This window comes from Hypomesus nipponensis, chromosome 6 (assembly GCF_054491055.1).
Source record: "Hypomesus nipponensis isolate SF chromosome 6, ASM5449105v1, whole genome shotgun sequence".
NCBI classification, from domain to species: Eukaryota; Metazoa; Chordata; class Actinopteri; order Osmeriformes; family Osmeridae; genus Hypomesus; species Hypomesus nipponensis.
In genome coordinates, this window is record NC_140366.1 from 1335001 (window position 1) to 1353155 (window position 18155).

Sequence of the window (18155 nt, forward strand, 5' to 3'; positions counted from 1 at the left end):
TAGTGTCCATCCACTGCCTTTCCAACAACTCTTTGATTCCTTCCTCTGCTCCTGATAATGTTCCTTTTTACAATTGTGCCTGTTGTCACCTGCTTTTTTCCTTTTTTTGTGAAATGGAAGGATCTTTCACTGCCGTGGGCCCGGTGCTGTAAACAACGAGGTGGCTGAGTGGTTAAGGCGATGGACTGCTAATCCATTGTGCTCTGCACGCGTGAGTTCGAATCTCATCCTCGTCGGTGAGTCATCTTTATGACATGTCCGCCTTATGAAATTGAAATTCTTCCGTCCATAAACCCTTAGTTCTCCTACTTAGTGTCCATCCACTGCCTTTCCAACAACTCTTTGATTCCTTCCTCTGCTCCTGATAATGTTCCTTTTTACAATTGTGCCTGTTGTCACCTGCTTTTTTCCTTTTTTTGTGAAATGGAAGGATCTTCCACTGCCGTGGGCCCAGTGCTGTAAACGACAAAGTGGCCGAGTATTTAAGGCGATGGACTGCTAATCCATTGTGCTCTGCATGCGTGAGTTCGAATCTCATCCTCGTCGACAAGTTGTGCTTATGACATGTTCGCTTTATGAAATTGAAATTCTTCCGTCCCTGAACCCTTAGTTCTCCTACCTAGTGTCCCTCCACTGCATTTCCAACAGCTTTTTTATTCCTTCCTCTGCTCCTGATAATGTTCCTTTTCACAATTGTGCCGGTTGTCACCTGCTTTTTTCCTTTTTTTGTGAAATGGAAGGATCTTTCACTGCCGTGGGCCCAGTGCTGTAAACAACGAGGTGGCCGAGTGGTTAAGGCGATGGACTGCTAATCCATTGTGCTCTGCACGCATGAGTTCGTATCTCATCCTCGTTGGTGAGTGATTTTTATGACATGTCCGCCTTATGAAATTGAAATTCTTCCGTCCCTGAACCCTTAGTTCTCCTACTTAGTGTCCATCCACTGCCTTTCCAACAACTCTTTGAATCCTTCTTCAGCTCCTGATAATGTTCCTTTTCACAATTGTGCCTGTTGTCACCTGCTTTTTTCCTTTTTTTGTGAAATGGAAGGATCTTTCACTGCCGTGGGCCTAGAGTGCCGTGGGCCTAGTGCTGTGTATGACGAGGTGGCCGAGTGGTTAAGGCGATGGACTGCTAATCCATTGTGCTCTGCACGCGTGAGTTCGAATCTCATCCTCGTCGGTGAGTCATCTTTATGACATGTCCGCCTTATGAAATTGAAATTCTTCCGTCCCATAACCCTTAGTTCTCCTACTTAGTGTCCATCCACTGCCTTTCCAACAACTCTTTGATTCCTTCCTCTGCTCCTGATAATGTTCCTTTTTACAATTGTGCCTGTTGTCACCTGCTTTTTTCCTTTTTTTGTGAAATGGAAGGATCTTTCACTGCCGTGGGCCCGGTGCTGTAAACAACGAGGTGGCTGAGTGGTTAAGGCGATGGACTGCTAATCCATTGTGCTCTGCACGCGTGGGTTCGTATCTCATCCTCGTCAGTGAGTCATCTTTATGACATGTCCGCCTTATGAAATTGAAATTCTTCCGTCCCTGAACCCTTAGTTCTCCTACTTAGTGTCCATCCACTGCCTTTCCAAAAACGCTTTGAATCCTTCTTCAGCTCCTGATAATGTTCCTTTTTACAAATGTGCCGGTTGTCACCTGCTTTTTTCCTTTTTTTGTGAAATGGAAGGATCTTTACTGCCGTGGGCCCAGTGCTGTAAATGACGAGGTGGCCGAGTGGTTAAGGCGATGGACTGCTAGTCCATTGTGCTCTGCACGCGTGAGTTCGAATCTCATCCTCGTCGGCAAGTTGTTCTTATGAAATGTTCGCTTTATGAAATTGAAATTCTTCCGTCCCTAAACCCTTAGTTCTCCTACTTAGTGTCCATCCACTGCCTTTCCAACAACTCTTTGATTCCTTCCTCTGCTCCTGATAATGTTCCTTTTTACAATTGTGCCTGTTGTCACCTGCTTTTTTCCTTTTTTTGTGAAATGGAAGGATCTTCCACTGCCGTGGGCCCAGTGCTGTAAACGACAAAGTGGCCGAGTATTTAAGGCGATGGACTGCTAATCCATTGTGCTCTGCATGCGTGAGTTCGAATCTCATCCTCGTCGACAAGTTGTGCTTATGACATGTTCGCTTTATGAAATTGAAATTCTTCCGTCCCTGAACCCTTAGTTCTCCTACTTAGTGTCCATCCACTGCCTTTCCAAAAACTCTTTGAATCCTTCTTCAGCTCCTGATAATGTTCCTTTTCACAAATGTGCCGGTTGTCACCTGCTTTTTTCCTTTTTTTGTGAAATGGAAGGATCTTTCACTGCCGTGGGCCTAGTGCCGTGGGCCTAGTGCTGTGAATGACGAGGTGGCCGAGTGGTTAAGGCGATGGACTGCTAATCCATTGTGCTCTGCATTTGTGAGTTCCAATCTCATTGGCGAGTCATCTTTATGACATGTCGGCCTTATGAAATTGAAATTCTTGCGTCCCTAAACCCTTAGTTCTCCTACTTAGTGTCCATCCACTGCCTTTCCAACAACTCTTTGATTCCTTCCTCTGCTCCTGATAATGTTCCTTTTTACAATTGTGCCTGTTGTCACCTGCTTTTTTCCTTTTTTTGTGAAATGGAAGGATCTTCCACTGCCGTGGGCCCAGTGCTGTAAACGACAAAGTGGCCGAGTATTTAAGGCGATGGACTGCTAATCCATTGTGCTCTGCATGCGTGAGTTCGAATCTCATCCTCGTCGACAAGTTGTGCTTATGACATGTTCGCTTTATGAAATTGAAATTCTTCCGTCCCTGAACCCTTAGTTCTCCTACCTAGTGTCCCTCCACGGCATTTCCAACAACTTTTTTATTCCTTCCTCTGCTCCTGATAATGTTCCTTTTCACAATTGTGCCGGTTGTCACCTGCTTTTTTCCTTTTTTTGTGAAATGGAAGGATCTTTCACTGCCGTGGGCCCAGTGCTGTAAACGACGAGGTGGCCGAGTGGTTAAGGCGATGGACTGCTAATCCATTGTGCTCTGCATTTGTGAGTTCCAATCTCGTTGGCGAGTCATCTTTATGACATGTCGGCCTTATGAAATTGAAATTCTTTTGTCCCTGAACTGTTACTGCTCCTTTTTAGTGTCCGCCTCCCCCACTGCCTTTCCAACAACTCTTTGAATCCTTCTTCAGCTCCTGATAATGTTCCTTTTCACAATTGTGCCTGTTGTCACCTGCTTTTTTCCTTTTTTTGTGAAATGGAAGGATCTTCCACTGCCGTGGGCCCAGTGCTGTAAATGAAGAAGTGGCCGAGTGGTTAAGGCAATGGACTGCTTATCCATTGTGCTCTGCACGTGTGAGTTTGAATCTCATCCTCGTCGACAAGTTGTCCTTATGACATGTTCGCTTTATGAAATTGAAATTCTTCCGTCCCTGAACCCTTAGTTCTCCTACTTAGTGTCCCTCCACTGCATTTCCAACAACTTTTTGATTCCTTCCTCTGCTCCTGATAATGTTCCTTTTCACAATTGTGCCGGTTGTCACCTGCTTTTTTCCTTTTTTTGTGAAATGGAAGGATCTTTCACTGCCGTGGGACCAGGGTTGTAAACGAAGAGGTGGCCGAGTGGTTAAGGCGATGGACTGCTAATCCATTGTGCTCTGCATGCGTGAGTTCCAATCTCGTCGGCGAGTCATCTTTATGACATGTCGGCCTTATGAAATTGAAATTCTTTTGTCCCTGAACTGTTACTGCTCCTTTTTAGTGTCCGCCTCCCCCACTGCCTTTCCAACAACTCTTTGAATCCTTCTTCAGCTCCTGATAATGTTCCTTTTCACAATTGTGCCTGTTGTCACCTGCTTTTTTCCTTTTTTTGTGAAATGGAAGGATCTTTCACTGCCGTGGGCCTAGTGCCGTGGGCCTAGTGCTGTGAATGACGAGGTGGCCGAGTGGTTAAGGCGATGGACTGCTAATCCATTGTGCTCTGCACGCGTGAGTTCAAATCTCATCCTAGTCGGTGAGTCATCTTTATGACATGTCCGCCTTATGAAATTGAAATTCTTCCGTCCCTGAACCCTTAGTTCTCCTACTTAGTGTCCATCCACTGCCTTTCTAACAACTCTTTGAATCCTTCTTCAGCTCCTGATAATGTTCCTTTTCACAATTGTGCCTGTTGTCACCTGCTTTTTTTCTTTTTTTGTGAAATGGAAGGATCTTTCACTGCCGTGGGCCCAGTGCTGTAAAAGATGAAGTGGCCGTACCCGCCAAGAATTGGACTGCAAATACATCTTAACAATATCCGAACCACATTAGTAAAAAATTCCGAACATCTGGAAAATATTCCGAACAACTGCTCATTTCTAACACATTTTGAACCATTCTGAACAGAGGTGGGTCTTGGGGTGACGTTGACGTGACGTAAAATTGCAGAAGACTATCAGCGCACTGAGTGAAAGAGCCAGTACTGCATAGAACATTTATTTAAGACATACGAAAGAAAAGAGCAACAGAAAAATAGGTATGTAAATGCAAATTATATGTATAATATGTTGTATATATGTAATATGTTGATTGACCGGTGTAGATAGTAAACGTATTCTTATTGTTTGTAACTTTTCCGCTGAATTTACCTCAGAGAACGTGGTACAGTACGCGTACAGTAGATGTAGGTTACTGTACATCCATGCTAAATTGAGTAACCTACTTGGTCTTTGTCAGCGTAACAAAAAAAAGAATATCGATATGTACAGGCAAATTATTCTATGGATTTACGATTTGAATACATGTTTTTATGTCGGTCCTGGTATTATACACTACTACTGTACCCAAACGATCACGACTGTACATCGATGCTAAGTAGTTGGTCTTTTTCAGCGTAACAAAAAAAAAATATGTCGATATGTACAGGCAAATGATAGTATGGACGTATGATTTGTATAGCTACATGTTTTTATTTCAGTCCTGGTATTTAAATTGTCGATGTCGACTCACTGCCCCCATAGTACAGTCCCCGCTGTGAAATTTAACTTTCCCGCTGAATTTACCTCAGAGAACGTAGTGGTACAGTACGCGTACAGTAGATGTAGCTACTGTACGACTGTACAGTACATCAATGCTAAATTGAGTAGTTACTTGGTCTTTGTCAGCGTAACAAAAAAAAGAACAGCGATATGTACATGCAAATTATTCTATGGACGTACGAATACATGTTTTTATGTCGGTCCTGGTATTTAAATTGTCGATGTAGACTCATTTCCCCCATAGTACAGTCCCCTCTGTGAGATGCAACTTTCCCGCTGACTTTAATTTGACCTCAGAAGTACAGTAGAGACAGCAGAACAAAATATTGTTCATCATACTACATTGATGATACGTTGACCAGGTTGTTGACATAACAAAATTAAGTTGATGTGTTGGAGTACAAGCATATGGAAGTATTAATTTTATAAAATGGGATGATCCTGGTATTACTGTACAATAGCCAGAGCAACCCATCACAACTGTACGTCTATGCTACATTGATTGAGAATGTAATCACAACAGAGAACTTGGTCGTTTAGTCTAACGTAGCTCATGTTTGCAGATATGACCAAGACGGGGAAGCCAGACTCGTACTGGAGAGACAGCTGCCAAAAATATGCCCAGGGCAGCTACCAGTTTTCCACAGGCAAAAGGCCCGGTGGTAAGAAATGGAAAAGAGCCCTGGAGTGTATCGATGCTTGCCCGCTGCAGAGCAAGAGCAAGGTGGATCTGTTCGGGAGACACCTAAAATGCTCTTGTGGGTTCCATAAGGTAGGTTATATGATGATTTATTTAATTTAAGTGATGACAAGTTGCTGTAGCATGTAGTAGATTATTTGTTGGATCATACCCTATTTGCACACATTTGGATACAACTAACAGTGTAGGATCATTGGTGAAATTATTTATTATGAGCCTCTCTTGTACTTGAAATCCTGCCTCCCCCCTTCAGTCAGATGCATCAGAGGCAGGTGGAGGCTCCTTTGAGGCAGGAGAAGGCTCCAGGCAGGCAGGAGAAGGCTCCAAGCAGGCAGGAGAAGGCTCCAGACAGGCAGGTGGAGGCTCCTGTGAGGCAGGAGAAGGCTCCAGACAGGCAGGTGGAGGCTCCTGTGGGGCAGGAGAAGGCTCCAGACAGGCAGGTGGAGGCTCCTTTGAGGCAGGAGAAGGCTCCAGGCAGGCAGGAGAAGGCTCCAGGCAGGCAGGAGAAGGCTCCAGGCAGGCAGGTGGAGGCTCCTGTGGGGCAGGAGAAGGCTCCAGACAGGCAGGTGGAGGCTCCAGTCAGGCAGGAGGAGGCTCCAGACAGGCAGGAGAAGGCTCAAGGCAGGCAGGAGAAGGCTCAAGGCAGGCAGGCGGAGGCTCCTGTGCAGACAGAACAGTAAAGTGCTGTCAGTGCAATCAGGTTGTGGAGGCAGAACAATTCTCCATGCACCTTTCTGACCGCCATGTAGAGGAGACATGTGACACCTGTGGGGCCAAGGTCCAAGGTTCTGTTGGCCTGTTGGAGCATATAGAACAGTTCCATTATTTATCCTGGTTGGCTCAACCTCCATCGCCAACTTCAACAGGTAGCTCCACCACACCATCTCCAAGGCCCACACCATCTCCAAGGCCCACACCATCTCCAAGGCTAACGGCCACACCATCTCCAAGGCCCACACCATCTCCAAGGCCCACACCATGTCCACGGCCCACACCATCTCCAAGGCCCACACCATCTCCAAGGCTAACGGCCACACCATCTCCAAGGCCCGCACTATCTCCAAGGCCCACACCATCTCAAAGGCTAACGGCCACACCATCTCCAAGGCCCACACTATCTCCAAGGCCCACACCATCTCCAAGGCTAACGGCCACACCATCTCCAAGGCCCACGCCATCTCCAAGGCCCACAGCATCTCCAAGGCTAACGGCCTCACCGTCTCCAAGGCCCACACCATCTCCGCCGACAACTACATCTCTGCTCCCTCCTCCAACAGGTTGCTCCAGCACGCCACGCCACACTCCTCAAACTCCACTTAGGCCAGCTTCCATTGATTGGGAAGCTTTTCTCCCCAATCAATTCAAAAAAGTTATACAGCCAGCAGATCGGGTGTGGATTGCCAAGGTCCTCTATGAGCCTACAGGTCAGCTGAGGCAGAAAATGGAGGCGTGCTGGTTTCATCCACCACTGCAGCACAAACCGTCTCCTCCCGAGCCCGGGTGGCACTTCCGGCAGAGGATGTTCCTCTGGGCACCAATGAGGATGTGGGGGATTCCTCTGAAATGTACGCGGTGTGACCGGAAAATGCACCACTCCGGGATCTACCCGAAGGTGAGGGAGGTGATAGATGTGGATACCCGCTACTACTTGGTGGGAGGGGACTATCCACGTTGCAGCAAGTGTATGCTGCCGGTCTGCCCATGGAGCCAGGAAATCCTTGCTCAACTGGATGTGGCACATAGGAGCCTCTTTCCCGCTGTCCTCACTACACAGCTAGCCCTGGATAGGAAGTGTATGACTTTCCTGAAGCCAAGGACCAGTGGGAATAGTTCTTCCTACCTCCAGTCTGCAGTAGAGGAAGCACACAGTGAGGAGTGGGCACGTCAGACCATCCGCTACCTGTCTGACTGTGAGCTTCATTTGAAGATGGCTACCTTCGTCTCTTCTGCAGCTGTCCATCTTCCTCCTCCACCCTTCAGGCCCCTTCCACTTGCCCAGTGGTTTGAGACGGTCCACTCTAATGACATCCTCAGCCACCTGGAAGAGATGAAGGGGGTGATCACCTCTACCTATGGTAGAATTCTGAAGATGGACTCTACAAAGAAGGTGAGGGTTTTAGCATTACTTGTATTTACTCTGATGTTAACCAATTGGAATGGATATAAATAGTTTACTTTATCATCCCAATGATGAAATAGTATTAATTTTAGTAAGCTTGTACCGTTTTTTTAGAAAGTTCTGTTTTTGTTTGTTTTTCAGATCACCAAGAAGCTGGCTGGCAGTATAGGGGACACCGCTGCATGGATGTCCAACATCGGCAACGAGCTTGGCCAGGTTCTGAACAGTGTTCTGACGACAGGTGAAGGTGCAGGGCTGGAAGAGTTGTGCCAGGGCATCGTCACACGTTATGAGAATGCTGGACAAGCTGAGCCTGAGGCTATCTATGTTGACTGGGACTGCTGCAGCCAGTCAGGTGGGATGCTGAAATTGTTACTTTATGAAATATACATTGCAGATTACAGTATGTAATTAACTTAAGTTAATTATGATGTAAAAAAAAAATATTACACAAAAAATAGATGATCACATCTGTAATAATCAATGTTTGTCTTTCACAGGTGTGTCGTCAGTGCTGAGACTCTTTCGACCATGGAAGTTGGTCGTCCGTTTAGACGTCTTCCACTTCATGCGAAGGTTTAACTGCGGCCTCACTACTGAGCACCACCCTCTCTACGGTACCTTTTGCTCCAAACTTTCTGCCTGTATCTTTGAGTGGGATCAGGAGGATGTGCAGCGGCTTAAGGAGGCCAAGAAAGGGGAGTGGAAGAGCAGCCATGGCGGAAATGCTCCCACTGAGGCACTGCTCTTGGCCAGTATCAGCACTGGTGAAATGGCAAAGCACTGCAGGCGGAGGACCCGTGCCATGGAGGAGATCCGGGTCATGATTTCGGGGCTGCTCGAATCAATGTGGGAGCTGACTGACACCACGGGGCTGCGTCTGGTGAACCCTGACAGCATGCACCATGTGCATCGAGAGTTTTCACCGCCACCAGTGTGCTTTTGTTCCAGGTAAATTTAAAATGTTAACTTGCCGTATGCTGTTAAAAAAAAGTTGGTGTTATGACATAGTGCACTTGAATTATTCAAATAACAATGTAACTGTCACTTTGTATTTAATAGGTGTTAATATCTATTGACTTCATATTAATGGTTGACCTAACCTGAGTATTTTGTTTCTTAGGCTTTCGATGCAATGCATTGCACGCACAAATGTACATGCTGGAGGGGGTATCGAGGTGGAACATGAACCGGGCAAAGGAAGCTGTAGCTGTGGTGGGGGCATCAACCCTGAGGACATTTCATGTTCGCTTGATGTCTCACCTAAACAGCATGAGCCAGCGGGTCCTTGGTTGTTCTCTGGTTCCAGAATTCACCCCACCTGGAAAACCTACTGGTAAGATAGCTCTCAGATCAGCACTGACCATTTGAGTATTACTTCCTCTCCCACTTTTCTTTTCTCTGCCACCCCCAGCCCTCCTCGGAGGACATGGGAGTGGGAGTGAAGATCGTGCTGTACATGGAGGAGATGTGTCTGTGTTTGTGTCCTTTCCTCTTCTTTGACTATGTGTTTAAACACTGTGTTACAGGCGAGCGCATTGCAGTGGAGTACCTGTTGGCCCAGTCCAATAGAGGCCACCTGCTGGTCCCACAGCAGCTGCCAGATATCTCCACAGAGGAGCTCGAGGACGACGGGGGTGAACCCGACGTCACGGTGTGCCAGGTAGCTGACCTTAGGGAAGGTGATCCTGATCCCCCAATATGTGCCGTGGAAGCCCAGGTGACACTGGAGGGTGACAGTGGACCCAGATCCCTGGATGAGGACATCATTGTGGAGGAAGACGACACACAAGACTGCACATCAGACCAGGTAATGTAACACCTTTCTCAAAAACAAGATATGTAACAAGTTCGCTAATGATATGCCACAAGTATCATACGTTTGTCAAGTAAAACGTCAAGTATTACGTTTTATGGAGAGAGAAAAAAGGTCAACATTGCTCAAATAGTTCAAAGAAATTGACACATTTATGTACATGTTTTTTTCATGATTATCACTTTTCAGAAGAGCCGATGTGACTCCAGAGGTGTCTTGGGCTGGGATGCGGTTGATGACCTGGCAGCCTACCTGGTTGGCCTGAACCGAACCATCACTGCCTTATCGGCAAAAGAGGAGGCTGACATTGTCCATCTCTACATGGCTCTTCCTACTATGGACAAGGAACCTGTGAGGTTCGGCCAGAAAGCAAGGAAGAAGACCGTGGCTTGGACCTTGGAGAGTGCCCAGGAAGCCGAGTGGCTCTGCTCCTGGACAGCAGGCGGCAGAGAGGTGATTTGACACAATTCATAATCATTTCAGTTCATTACGAATCATTGAATCAGTAGGCTGTACTGCATCAAACCAAGATTGAAAAACTTATGGTGAATTTCAAATATTATTTTGTGATTATATTAGTTTGTTGGGGGCAAATTGGGCTGTTCACAGGTGACATTGATATGGTTGCTATTACCATTTTTCTTAGTTTACAGCCTTGTTTAAAGTCCGGACCATATCATCCTTCTTTCCCACAGACTGTTCATGACTCACAGGCAGGCAGCCCAGGACCCCGAAGTCCACAGGGTCAGCGAATGTGTTTGCCTGAGACTTTTAAAAGAGTTTCAGCAAGCACGAAACAGGCCCAAGGACACAAGGAGTAGAACTCTGCCCATCCCGCAGTCCATTGTGGTGGCCTACAGCCATCTGAAACAGCTGCTGGAGGACAGCAGGGTTGTTCTGGAGAAGACCAACGTGGTTCTGATACCAGTTAACAACACAACAGTCTCTTCTTGGTGAGTCTTGTTTTTTACGTTTGTACCTTTCCTATACAATGATGACATTATATTATTAAACTGCAAGAAAAACTTTCACCTGCTTGCTTGTTAGAAAATACTAAACATAGGAGGATAGGCTACTATGTATGAAATAACTAACTGAAGCTACTGTATGCATTTTTGTTTTTTAGGCTGCTTTTAGGAGGGATAAGAGGAAGGACAGGGACATGCTGCTGCAGGGCACCGTACTCCCCAAACGGTTTGAACTGGCCAAGGACTCACTCCCTGAAGCCCAGACTCTTCCAGGTGCTCCTGTGCAGCATGGGCATGAGGTCATGGAGTTTGAGGAGCCAGAAAACCGGGAGGGTGAGGCAGTGATACGCCCTCGGCATAGTGTTCGATCTGCCTTGGCACAGCACTACCAGCCTGGGTCATATGTATGGCCTGGTTCTGCTGGCTCTGCCTCGTTTGAGCATGGTAACCTGCCGCCGCCGCCACCACCACCACCACCATCTCCTGCATGGGGCTCGTATCAGCAGGGTTACCTGCCACCACCATCTCCTGCCTGGCCCTCGTACCAGCAGGGTCACCTGCCATCACCACCACCACCATCTCCTGCCTGGGGCTCGTACCAGGAGGATTACCTGCCACCACCACCTTCTCCTGCCTGGGGCTTGTACCAGCAGGGTCACCTGCCACCACCATCATATCCTGCCTGGCCCTCGTACCAGCAGGGTCACCTGCCGCCACCACCACCATTTCCTGCCTGGCCCTCGGACCAGCCACCCTTCCAGCCACCTCCCCCCTTCCAGCCATCTGCTGACCATCCACAGTCCCTGGCCCCTCCACCACCTGGCACCTTTGTCCAGCCAAGGCAACGTACGTGGAGACAAAAAAAAGCTGCCCTGGAGAACGAGGAACTGATGGCTAGGGGTGAACCTCCACGGAAGAAGTTCAGGGATACCTACCAGTACATTTGCAAGCAGTGTGGGCAGGGAAAAAACAAAAGTACTGGTCACACCCAGCTGAAGGGGCGGTGGTACTGTCCAGCCTCAGGACTCACCCTGGCAGAGTGGAAAGACCAGTTGACCAGTCTTGCCAGTGGTAAATAAATTGTAAAATACTGTATATAATAGTTATGTGTAAATAGTTAAGTATTGTATATAGTTGATATTGATATTTTAATTTCTGTGTTTGTGCATTGCATGGTGTTCTAAAAAAAATTGAACAAACAAAAAAAAGATAAATGTATATATTTGCTAAATATATACTTTCAGGTTTAATAAAGTGACCAAAGTTCCTTAAATTTTATAATACTGTATATAATAGTTATGTGTAAATAGTAAAGTATTGTATATAGTTATGTTTTTAATTCATGTGTTTGTGCATTGCATGGTGTTAAAAAACAAAACAAAAAAACAAAAAATTAAGATGTATATATTTGCTAAATATATATTTTCAGGTTTAATAAACCGACCAAAGTTTCTCAAATTCTGACTTCGGGATTGTTTTTCTCCTATTCCTCCTATACTTTATTCCTAGAACTCTTGCAAAGTAACTAAGTAGCCTACCAGTGCTATTACACTTTTTGTCAATTGTTTACACACAAATACATTTTTGTCACAAATACTGGTACTTGAGACACAATGACCACAACATGTAACTCATGCACCAACCCCCTGAACCAATTCTGCTACAAGCACAATTCCTGCTTTACATTCAAATTGCAGTTCTAAAACACACTTTTTTCAAAACGCTACACACAATTCTCTGCATTTGGCTCAATTTTCATGAAGAAAATCTTTTGTTTTCACAAGGAACACACAGGAGAAGTGAGGGGTTTAGCCCATTGTGTGTGTGTGTTTTTTATTTGTGAGTAGAAAGTATGAGGTATGCGTTCAGAAAATGTGTGTTAACAATCGAGAAAAACTATTAAATTTCAGCAATTCTGGAATATCCCTCTGCCAATGACAATACATTTCTGGCTTTCTGGCTTTGATCTTCCTGACCTTTTTTCTCACCTGGTTTGTGGAGAGGGACAGAGTGGAGCACAGCAGGGGGGGGGGGGATGAGTGTTTGATGTTGTAGGGGGTGTTGACAGAATGAGAGGGGGTGGGGGTAAGAGGTGAGATGAAAGGGATGGGGCAGGAGAAGCAGGAGGAGTGGGGGTCTGTGACCTGAGTGCTGTGGAGGTTGGGGTAGGGCAGTGTTCTGGGGGTGCACCTGCAGCAGCTGGGGTGACTGGGCCGGGAGTCTGGGACAGTTGCTAAATATATATATATATATATATTTATATATATATATATATATATATATATATATATATATATATATATATATATATATATATATATATATATATATATATATATATATATATATATATATATATATATATATACATCTGGGACAACTAACCCCTTAATCAGGATGAATGACACATAGCACTTAAAATACATCAAAAACTGATTTATTGAGTATGTTATGACACACATTGATTTTGGTTCTGGCTACTCTTAAACAATACATAAAATATTCACACAATTCACTTAGTAATACGAGCAATATACACGTGATACAAGAAAAAAAAATCATGTTATTGCATGGTGTTGGTGATTGCTGACACGGTGCACAGCCTCATCGGATCGAATCCCGCAGGAGACGAGGTGTCAATGTCGTTGATAAAAGTGATGAAAATAAGCGCACATGTGTGTGAAAAGAACTTTAAAGGGGATGTGAGTGGAGAAAAAAACATGACAATTTGTTTGTTGTTCTCCTTTTCTCTTTCCGTTTTTTCTCTTCCCCCCCCCCTCTTTTTTCCTTTTGCCCCCCGCTAGCAGTTCCTTTTGCCCCATTTTTGGCCGAGTGGTTAAGGCGATGGACTGCTAATCCATTGTGCTCTGCACGCGTGAGTTCGAATCTCATCCTCGTTGGTGAGTCATCTTTATGACATGTCCGCCTTATGAAATTGAAATTCTTCCGTCCCTAAACCCTTAGTTCTCCTACTAAGTGTCCATCCACTGCCTTTCCAACAACTCTTTGATTCCTTCCTCTGCTCCTGATAATGTTCCTTTTTACAATTGTGCCTGTTGTCATCTGCTTTTTTCCTTTTTTTGTGAAATGGAAGGATCTTCCACTGCCGTGGGCCCAGTGCTGTAAACGACAAAGTGGCCGAGTATTTAAGGCGATGGACTGCTAATCCATTGTGCTCTGCATGCGTGAGTTCGAATCTCATCCTCGTCGACAAGTTGTGCTTATGACATGTCCGCCTTATGAAATTGAAATTCTTCCGTCCCATAAACCTTAGTTCTCCTACTTAGTGTCCATCCACTGCCTTTCCAACAACTCTTTGATTCCTTCCTCTGCTCCTGATAATGTTCCTTTTTACAATTGTGCCTGTTGTCACCTGCTTTTTTCCTTTTTTTGTGAAATGGAAGGATCTTTCACTGCCGTGGGCCCGGTGCTGTAAACAACGAGGTGGCCGAGTGGTTAAGGCGATGGACTGCTAATCCATTGTGCTCTGCACGCGTGGGTTCGTATCTCATCCTCGTCAGTGAGTCATCTTTATGACATGTCCGCCTTATGAAATTGAAATTCTTCCGTCCCTGAACCCTTAGTTCTCCTACTTAGTGTCCATCCACTGCCTTTCCAAAAACGCTTTGAATCCTTCTTCAGCTCCTGATAATGTTCCTTTTTACAAATGTGCCGGTTGTCACCTGCTTTTTTCCTTTTTTTGTGAAATGGAAGGATCTTTACTGCCGTGGGCCCAGTGCTGTAAATGACGAGGTGGCCGAGTGGTTAAGGCGATGGACTGCTAGTCCATTGTGCTCTACACGCGTGAGTTTCAATCTCGTCGGCGAGTCATCTTTGTGACAGGCCTTATGAAATTGAAATTCTGTTGTCCCTGAACTGTTACTGCTCCTGTTACTCCTGACAAAGTGGCCGAGTATTTAAGGCGATGGACTGCTAATCCATTGTGCTCTGCATGCGTGAGTTCGAATCTCATCCTCGTCGACAAGTTGTGCTTATGACATGTTCGCTTTATGAAATTGAAATTCTTCCGTCCCTGAACCCTTAGTTCTCCTACTTAGTGTCCATCCACTGCCTTTCCAACAACTCTTTGTTTCCTTCCTCTGCTCCTGATAATGTTCCTTTTTACAATTGTGCCTGTTGTCACCTGCTTTTTTCCTTTTTTTGTGAAATGGAAGGATCTTCCACTGCCGTGGGCCCAGTGCTGTAAACGACAAAGTGGCCGAGTATTTAAGGCGATGGACTGCTAATCCATTGTGCTCTGCATGCGTGAGTTCGAATCTCATCCTCGTCGACAAGTTGTGCTTATGACATGTTCGCTTTATGAAATTGAAATTCTTCCGTCCCTGAACCCTTAGTTCTCCTACTTAGTGTCCATCCACTGCCTTTCCAAAAACTCTTTGAATCCTTCTTCAGCTCCTGATAATGTTCCTTTTTACAAATGTGCCGGTTGTCACCTGCTTTTTTCCTTTTTTTGTGAAATGGAAGGATCTTTCACTGCCGTGGGCCTAGTGCCGTGGGCCTAGTGCCGTGAATGACGAGGTGGCCGAGTGGTTAAGGCGATGGACTGCTAATCCATTGTGCTCTGCACGCGTGAGTTCGAATCTCATCCTCGTCGGTGAGTCATCTTTATGACATGTCCGCCTTATGAAATTGAAATTCTTCCGTCCCTAAACCCTTAGTTCTCCTACTTAGTGTCCATCCACTGCCTTTCCAACAACTCTTTGATTCCTTCCTCTGCTCCTGATAATGTTCCTTTTTACAATTGTGCCTGTTGTCACCTGCTTTTTTCCTTTTTTTGTGAAATGGAAGGATCTTTCACTGCCGTGGGCCCGGTGCTGTAAACAACGAGGTGGCCGAGTGGTTAAGGCGATGGACTGCTAATCCATTGTGCTCTGCACGCGTGGGTTCGTATCTCATCCTCGTCAATGAGTCATCTTTATGACATGTCGGCCTTATGAAATTGAAATTCTTCCGTCCCTGAACCCTTAGTTCTCCTACTTAGTGTCCATCCACTGCCTTTCTAACAACTCTTTGAATCCTTCTTCAGCTCCTGATAATGTTCCTTTTCACAATTGTGCCTGTTGTCACCTGCTTTTTTCCTTTTTTTGTGAAATGGAAGGATCTTCCACTGCCGTGGGCCCAGTGCTGTAAACGACAAAGTGGCCGAGTATTTAAGGCGATGGACTGCTAATCCATTGTGCTCTGCATGCGTGAGTTCGAATCTCATCCTCGTCGACAAGTTGTGCTTATGACATGTTCGCTTTATGAAATTGAAATTCTTCCGTCCCTGAACCCTTAGTTCTCCTACCTAGTGTCCCTCCACTGCATTTCCAACAGCATTTTTATTCCTTCCTCTGCTCCTGATAATGTTCCTTTTCACAATTGTGCCGGTTGTCACCTGCTTTTTTCCTTTTTTTGTGAAATGGAAGGATCTTTCACTGCCGTGGGCCCAGTGCTGTAAACAACGAGGTGGCCGAGTAGTTAAGGCGATGGACTGCTAATCCATTGTGCTCTGCACGCATGAGTTCGTATCTCATCCTCGTTGGTGAGTGATCTTTATGACATGTCCGCCTTATGAAATTGAAATTCTTCCGTCCCTGAACCCTTAGTTCTCCTACTTAGTGTCCATCCACTGCCTTTCCAAAAACTCTTTGAATCCTTCTTCAGCTCCTGATAATGTTCCTTTTTACAAATGTGCCGGTTGTCACCTGCTTTTTTCCTTTTTTTGTGAAATGGAAGGATCTTTCACTGCCGTGGGCCTAGTGCCGTGGGCCTAGTGCTGTGAATGACGAGGTGGCCGAGTGGTTAAGGCGATGGACTGCTAATCCATTGTGCTCTGCACGCGTGAGTTCGAATCTCATCCTCGTCGGTGAGTCATCTTTATGACATGTCCGCCTTATGAAATTGAAATTCTTCCGTCCCTAAACCCTTAGTTCTCCTACTTAGTGTCCATCCACTGCCTTTCCAACAACTCTTTGATTCCTTCCTCTGCTCCTGATAATGTTCCTTTTTACAATTGTGCCTGTTGTCACCTGCTTTTTTCCTTTTTTTGTGAAATGGAAGGATCTTTCACTGCCGTGGGCCCGGTGCTGTAAACAACGAGGTGGCCGAGTGGTTAAGGCGATGGACTGCTAATCCATTGTGCTCTGCACGCGTGGGTTCGTATCTCATCCTCGTCAATGAGTCATCTTTATGACATGTCGGCCTTATGAAATTGAAATTCTTCCGTCCTTGAACCCTTAGTTCTCCTACTTAGTGTCCATCCACTGCCTTTCTAACAACTCTTTGAATCCTTCTTCAGCTCCTGATAATGTTCCTTTTCACAATTGTGCCTGTTGTCACCTGCTTTTTTCCTTTTTTTGTGAAATGGAAGGATCTTCCACTGCCGTGGGCCCAGTGCTGTAAACGACAAAGTGGCCGAGTATTTAAGGCGATGGACTGCTAATCCATTGTGCTCTGCATGCGTGAGTTCGAATCTCATCCTCGTCGACAAGTTGTGCTTATGACATGTTCGCTTTATGAAATTGAAATTCTTCCGTCCCTGAACCCTTAGTTCTCCTACCTAGTGTCCCTCCACTGCATTTCCAACAGCTTTTTTATTCCTTCCTCTGCTCCTGATAATGTTCCTTTTCACAATTGTGCCGGTTGTCACCTGCTTTTTTCCTTTTTTTGTGAAATGGAAGGATCTTTCACTGCCGTGGGCCCAGTGCTGTAAACAACGAGGTGGTCGAGTAGTTAAGGCGATGGACTGCTAATCCATTGTGCTCTGCACGCATGAGTTCGTATCTCATCCTCGTTGGTGAGTGATCTTTATGACATGTCCGCCTTATGAAATTGAAATTCTTCCGTCCCTGAACCCTTAGTTCTCCTACTTAGTGTCCATCCACTGCCTTTCCAACAACTCTTTGAATCCTTCTTCAGCTCCTGATAATGTTCCTTTTCACAATTGTGCCTGTTGTCACCTGCTTTTTTCCTTTTTTTGTGAAATGGAAGGATCTTTCACTGCCGTGGGCCTAGAGTGCCGTGGGCCTAGTGCTGTGTATGACGAGGTGGCCGAGTGGTTAAGGCGATGGACTGCTAATCCATTGTGCTCTGCACGCGTGAGTTCGAATCTCATCCTCGTCGGCAAGTTGTTCTTATGACATGTTCGCTTCATGAAATTGAAATTCTTCCGTCCCTGAACCCTTAGTTCTCCTACTTAGTGTCCCTCCACTGCATTTCCAACAACTTTTTGATTCTTTCCTCTGCTCCTGATAATGTTCCTTTTCACAATTGTGCCGGTTGTCACCTGCTTTATTCCTTTTTTTGTGAAATGGAAGGATCTTTCACTGCCGTGGGCCCAGTGCTGTAAATGACGAAGTGGCCGAGTGGTTAAGGCGATGGACTGCTAATCCATTGTGCTCTGCACGCGTGAGTTCGAATCTCATCCTCGTCGGCAAGTTGTTCTTATGAAATGTTCGCTTTATGAAATTGAAATTCTTCCGTCCCTGAACCCTTAGTTCTCTTACTTAGTGTCCCTCCACTGCATTTCCAACAACTTTTTGATTCCTTCCTCTGC

At 45.7% G+C, this 18155-nt stretch overlaps 2 protein-coding genes, 1 long non-coding RNA gene and 15 other non-coding genes across 19 annotated transcripts; 17 read left to right on the top strand and 1 right to left on the bottom strand.

The window, feature by feature from the left end:
- The first annotated feature begins 154 nt into the window (after nt 1-154).
- trnas-gcu (transfer RNA serine (anticodon GCU)) lies at nt 155-236 on the top strand. The gene has a single exon. It is a non-coding gene; the product is annotated as a tRNA-Ser (tRNA).
- A 538-nt stretch (nt 237-774) lies between these two features.
- Nucleotides 775-856, top strand: trnas-gcu (transfer RNA serine (anticodon GCU)). Its single transcript has one exon. It is a non-coding gene; the product is annotated as a tRNA-Ser (tRNA).
- Nucleotides 857-1100: 244 nt separating this feature from the next.
- On the top strand, nt 1101-1182 carry trnas-gcu (transfer RNA serine (anticodon GCU)). Its single transcript has one exon. It is a non-coding gene; the product is annotated as a tRNA-Ser (tRNA).
- A 228-nt stretch (nt 1183-1410) lies between these two features.
- Nucleotides 1411-1492, top strand: trnas-gcu (transfer RNA serine (anticodon GCU)). Its single transcript has one exon. It is a non-coding gene; the product is annotated as a tRNA-Ser (tRNA).
- A 227-nt stretch (nt 1493-1719) lies between these two features.
- Nucleotides 1720-1801, top strand: trnas-gcu (transfer RNA serine (anticodon GCU)). The gene has a single exon. It is a non-coding gene; the product is annotated as a tRNA-Ser (tRNA).
- A 2108-nt stretch (nt 1802-3909) lies between these two features.
- trnas-gcu (transfer RNA serine (anticodon GCU)) lies at nt 3910-3991 on the top strand. Its single transcript has one exon. It is a non-coding gene; the product is annotated as a tRNA-Ser (tRNA).
- Nucleotides 3935-8055, bottom strand: LOC146286119 (uncharacterized). Of its 2 annotated transcripts, none has more exons than XR_014758549.1 (3): nt 7917-8055; nt 7630-7732; nt 3935-6354 (listed from the first exon to the last, which is right to left on the bottom strand). It is a non-coding gene; the product is annotated as an uncharacterized LOC146286119 (long non-coding RNA). The 2 variants fall into 2 exon arrangements; XR_014758548.1 differs by lacking the exon at nt 3935-6354 and adding an exon at nt 7422-7541.
- On the top strand, nt 8000-10458 carry LOC146286120 (uncharacterized). Its single transcript, XM_084700821.1, is given in 7 exon segments — nt 8000-8168; nt 8314-8722; nt 8724-8764; nt 8937-9149; nt 9343-9623; nt 9819-10082; nt 10325-10458. Coding segments are annotated over 7 exon segments (1503 nt in total). The 3' UTR covers nt 10451-10458.
- On the top strand, nt 10448-12498 carry LOC146286121 (uncharacterized). Its single transcript, XM_084700822.1, has 2 exons — nt 10448-10582; nt 10756-12498. Exon 2 carries the CDS (start codon nt 10792-10794, stop codon nt 11674-11676), a length of 885 nt encoding a protein of 294 aa, XP_084556948.1. The 5' UTR covers nt 10448-10582; nt 10756-10791; the 3' UTR covers nt 11677-12498.
- A 1537-nt stretch (nt 12499-14035) lies between these two features.
- trnas-gcu (transfer RNA serine (anticodon GCU)) lies at nt 14036-14117 on the top strand. Its single transcript has one exon. It is a non-coding gene; the product is annotated as a tRNA-Ser (tRNA).
- Nucleotides 14118-15130: 1013 nt separating this feature from the next.
- trnas-gcu (transfer RNA serine (anticodon GCU)) lies at nt 15131-15212 on the top strand. The gene has a single exon. It is a non-coding gene; the product is annotated as a tRNA-Ser (tRNA).
- Nucleotides 15213-15440: 228 nt separating this feature from the next.
- trnas-gcu (transfer RNA serine (anticodon GCU)) lies at nt 15441-15522 on the top strand. The gene has a single exon. It is a non-coding gene; the product is annotated as a tRNA-Ser (tRNA).
- A 538-nt stretch (nt 15523-16060) lies between these two features.
- Nucleotides 16061-16142, top strand: trnas-gcu (transfer RNA serine (anticodon GCU)). Its single transcript has one exon. It is a non-coding gene; the product is annotated as a tRNA-Ser (tRNA).
- A 242-nt stretch (nt 16143-16384) lies between these two features.
- trnas-gcu (transfer RNA serine (anticodon GCU)) lies at nt 16385-16466 on the top strand. Its single transcript has one exon. It is a non-coding gene; the product is annotated as a tRNA-Ser (tRNA).
- A 228-nt stretch (nt 16467-16694) lies between these two features.
- On the top strand, nt 16695-16776 carry trnas-gcu (transfer RNA serine (anticodon GCU)). The gene has a single exon. It is a non-coding gene; the product is annotated as a tRNA-Ser (tRNA).
- A 538-nt stretch (nt 16777-17314) lies between these two features.
- On the top strand, nt 17315-17396 carry trnas-gcu (transfer RNA serine (anticodon GCU)). The gene has a single exon. It is a non-coding gene; the product is annotated as a tRNA-Ser (tRNA).
- A 244-nt stretch (nt 17397-17640) lies between these two features.
- Nucleotides 17641-17722, top strand: trnas-gcu (transfer RNA serine (anticodon GCU)). Its single transcript has one exon. It is a non-coding gene; the product is annotated as a tRNA-Ser (tRNA).
- A 228-nt stretch (nt 17723-17950) lies between these two features.
- trnas-gcu (transfer RNA serine (anticodon GCU)) lies at nt 17951-18032 on the top strand. Its single transcript has one exon. It is a non-coding gene; the product is annotated as a tRNA-Ser (tRNA).
- Nucleotides 18033-18155: the final 123 nt, after the last annotated feature.

Bases quoted from the DNA above. Each gene is read 5' to 3' on its own strand.
- LOC146286121 (XM_084700822.1), top strand. From the start codon at position 10,792: ATGCTGCTGCAGGGCACCGTACTCCCCAAACGGTTTGAACTGGCCAAG.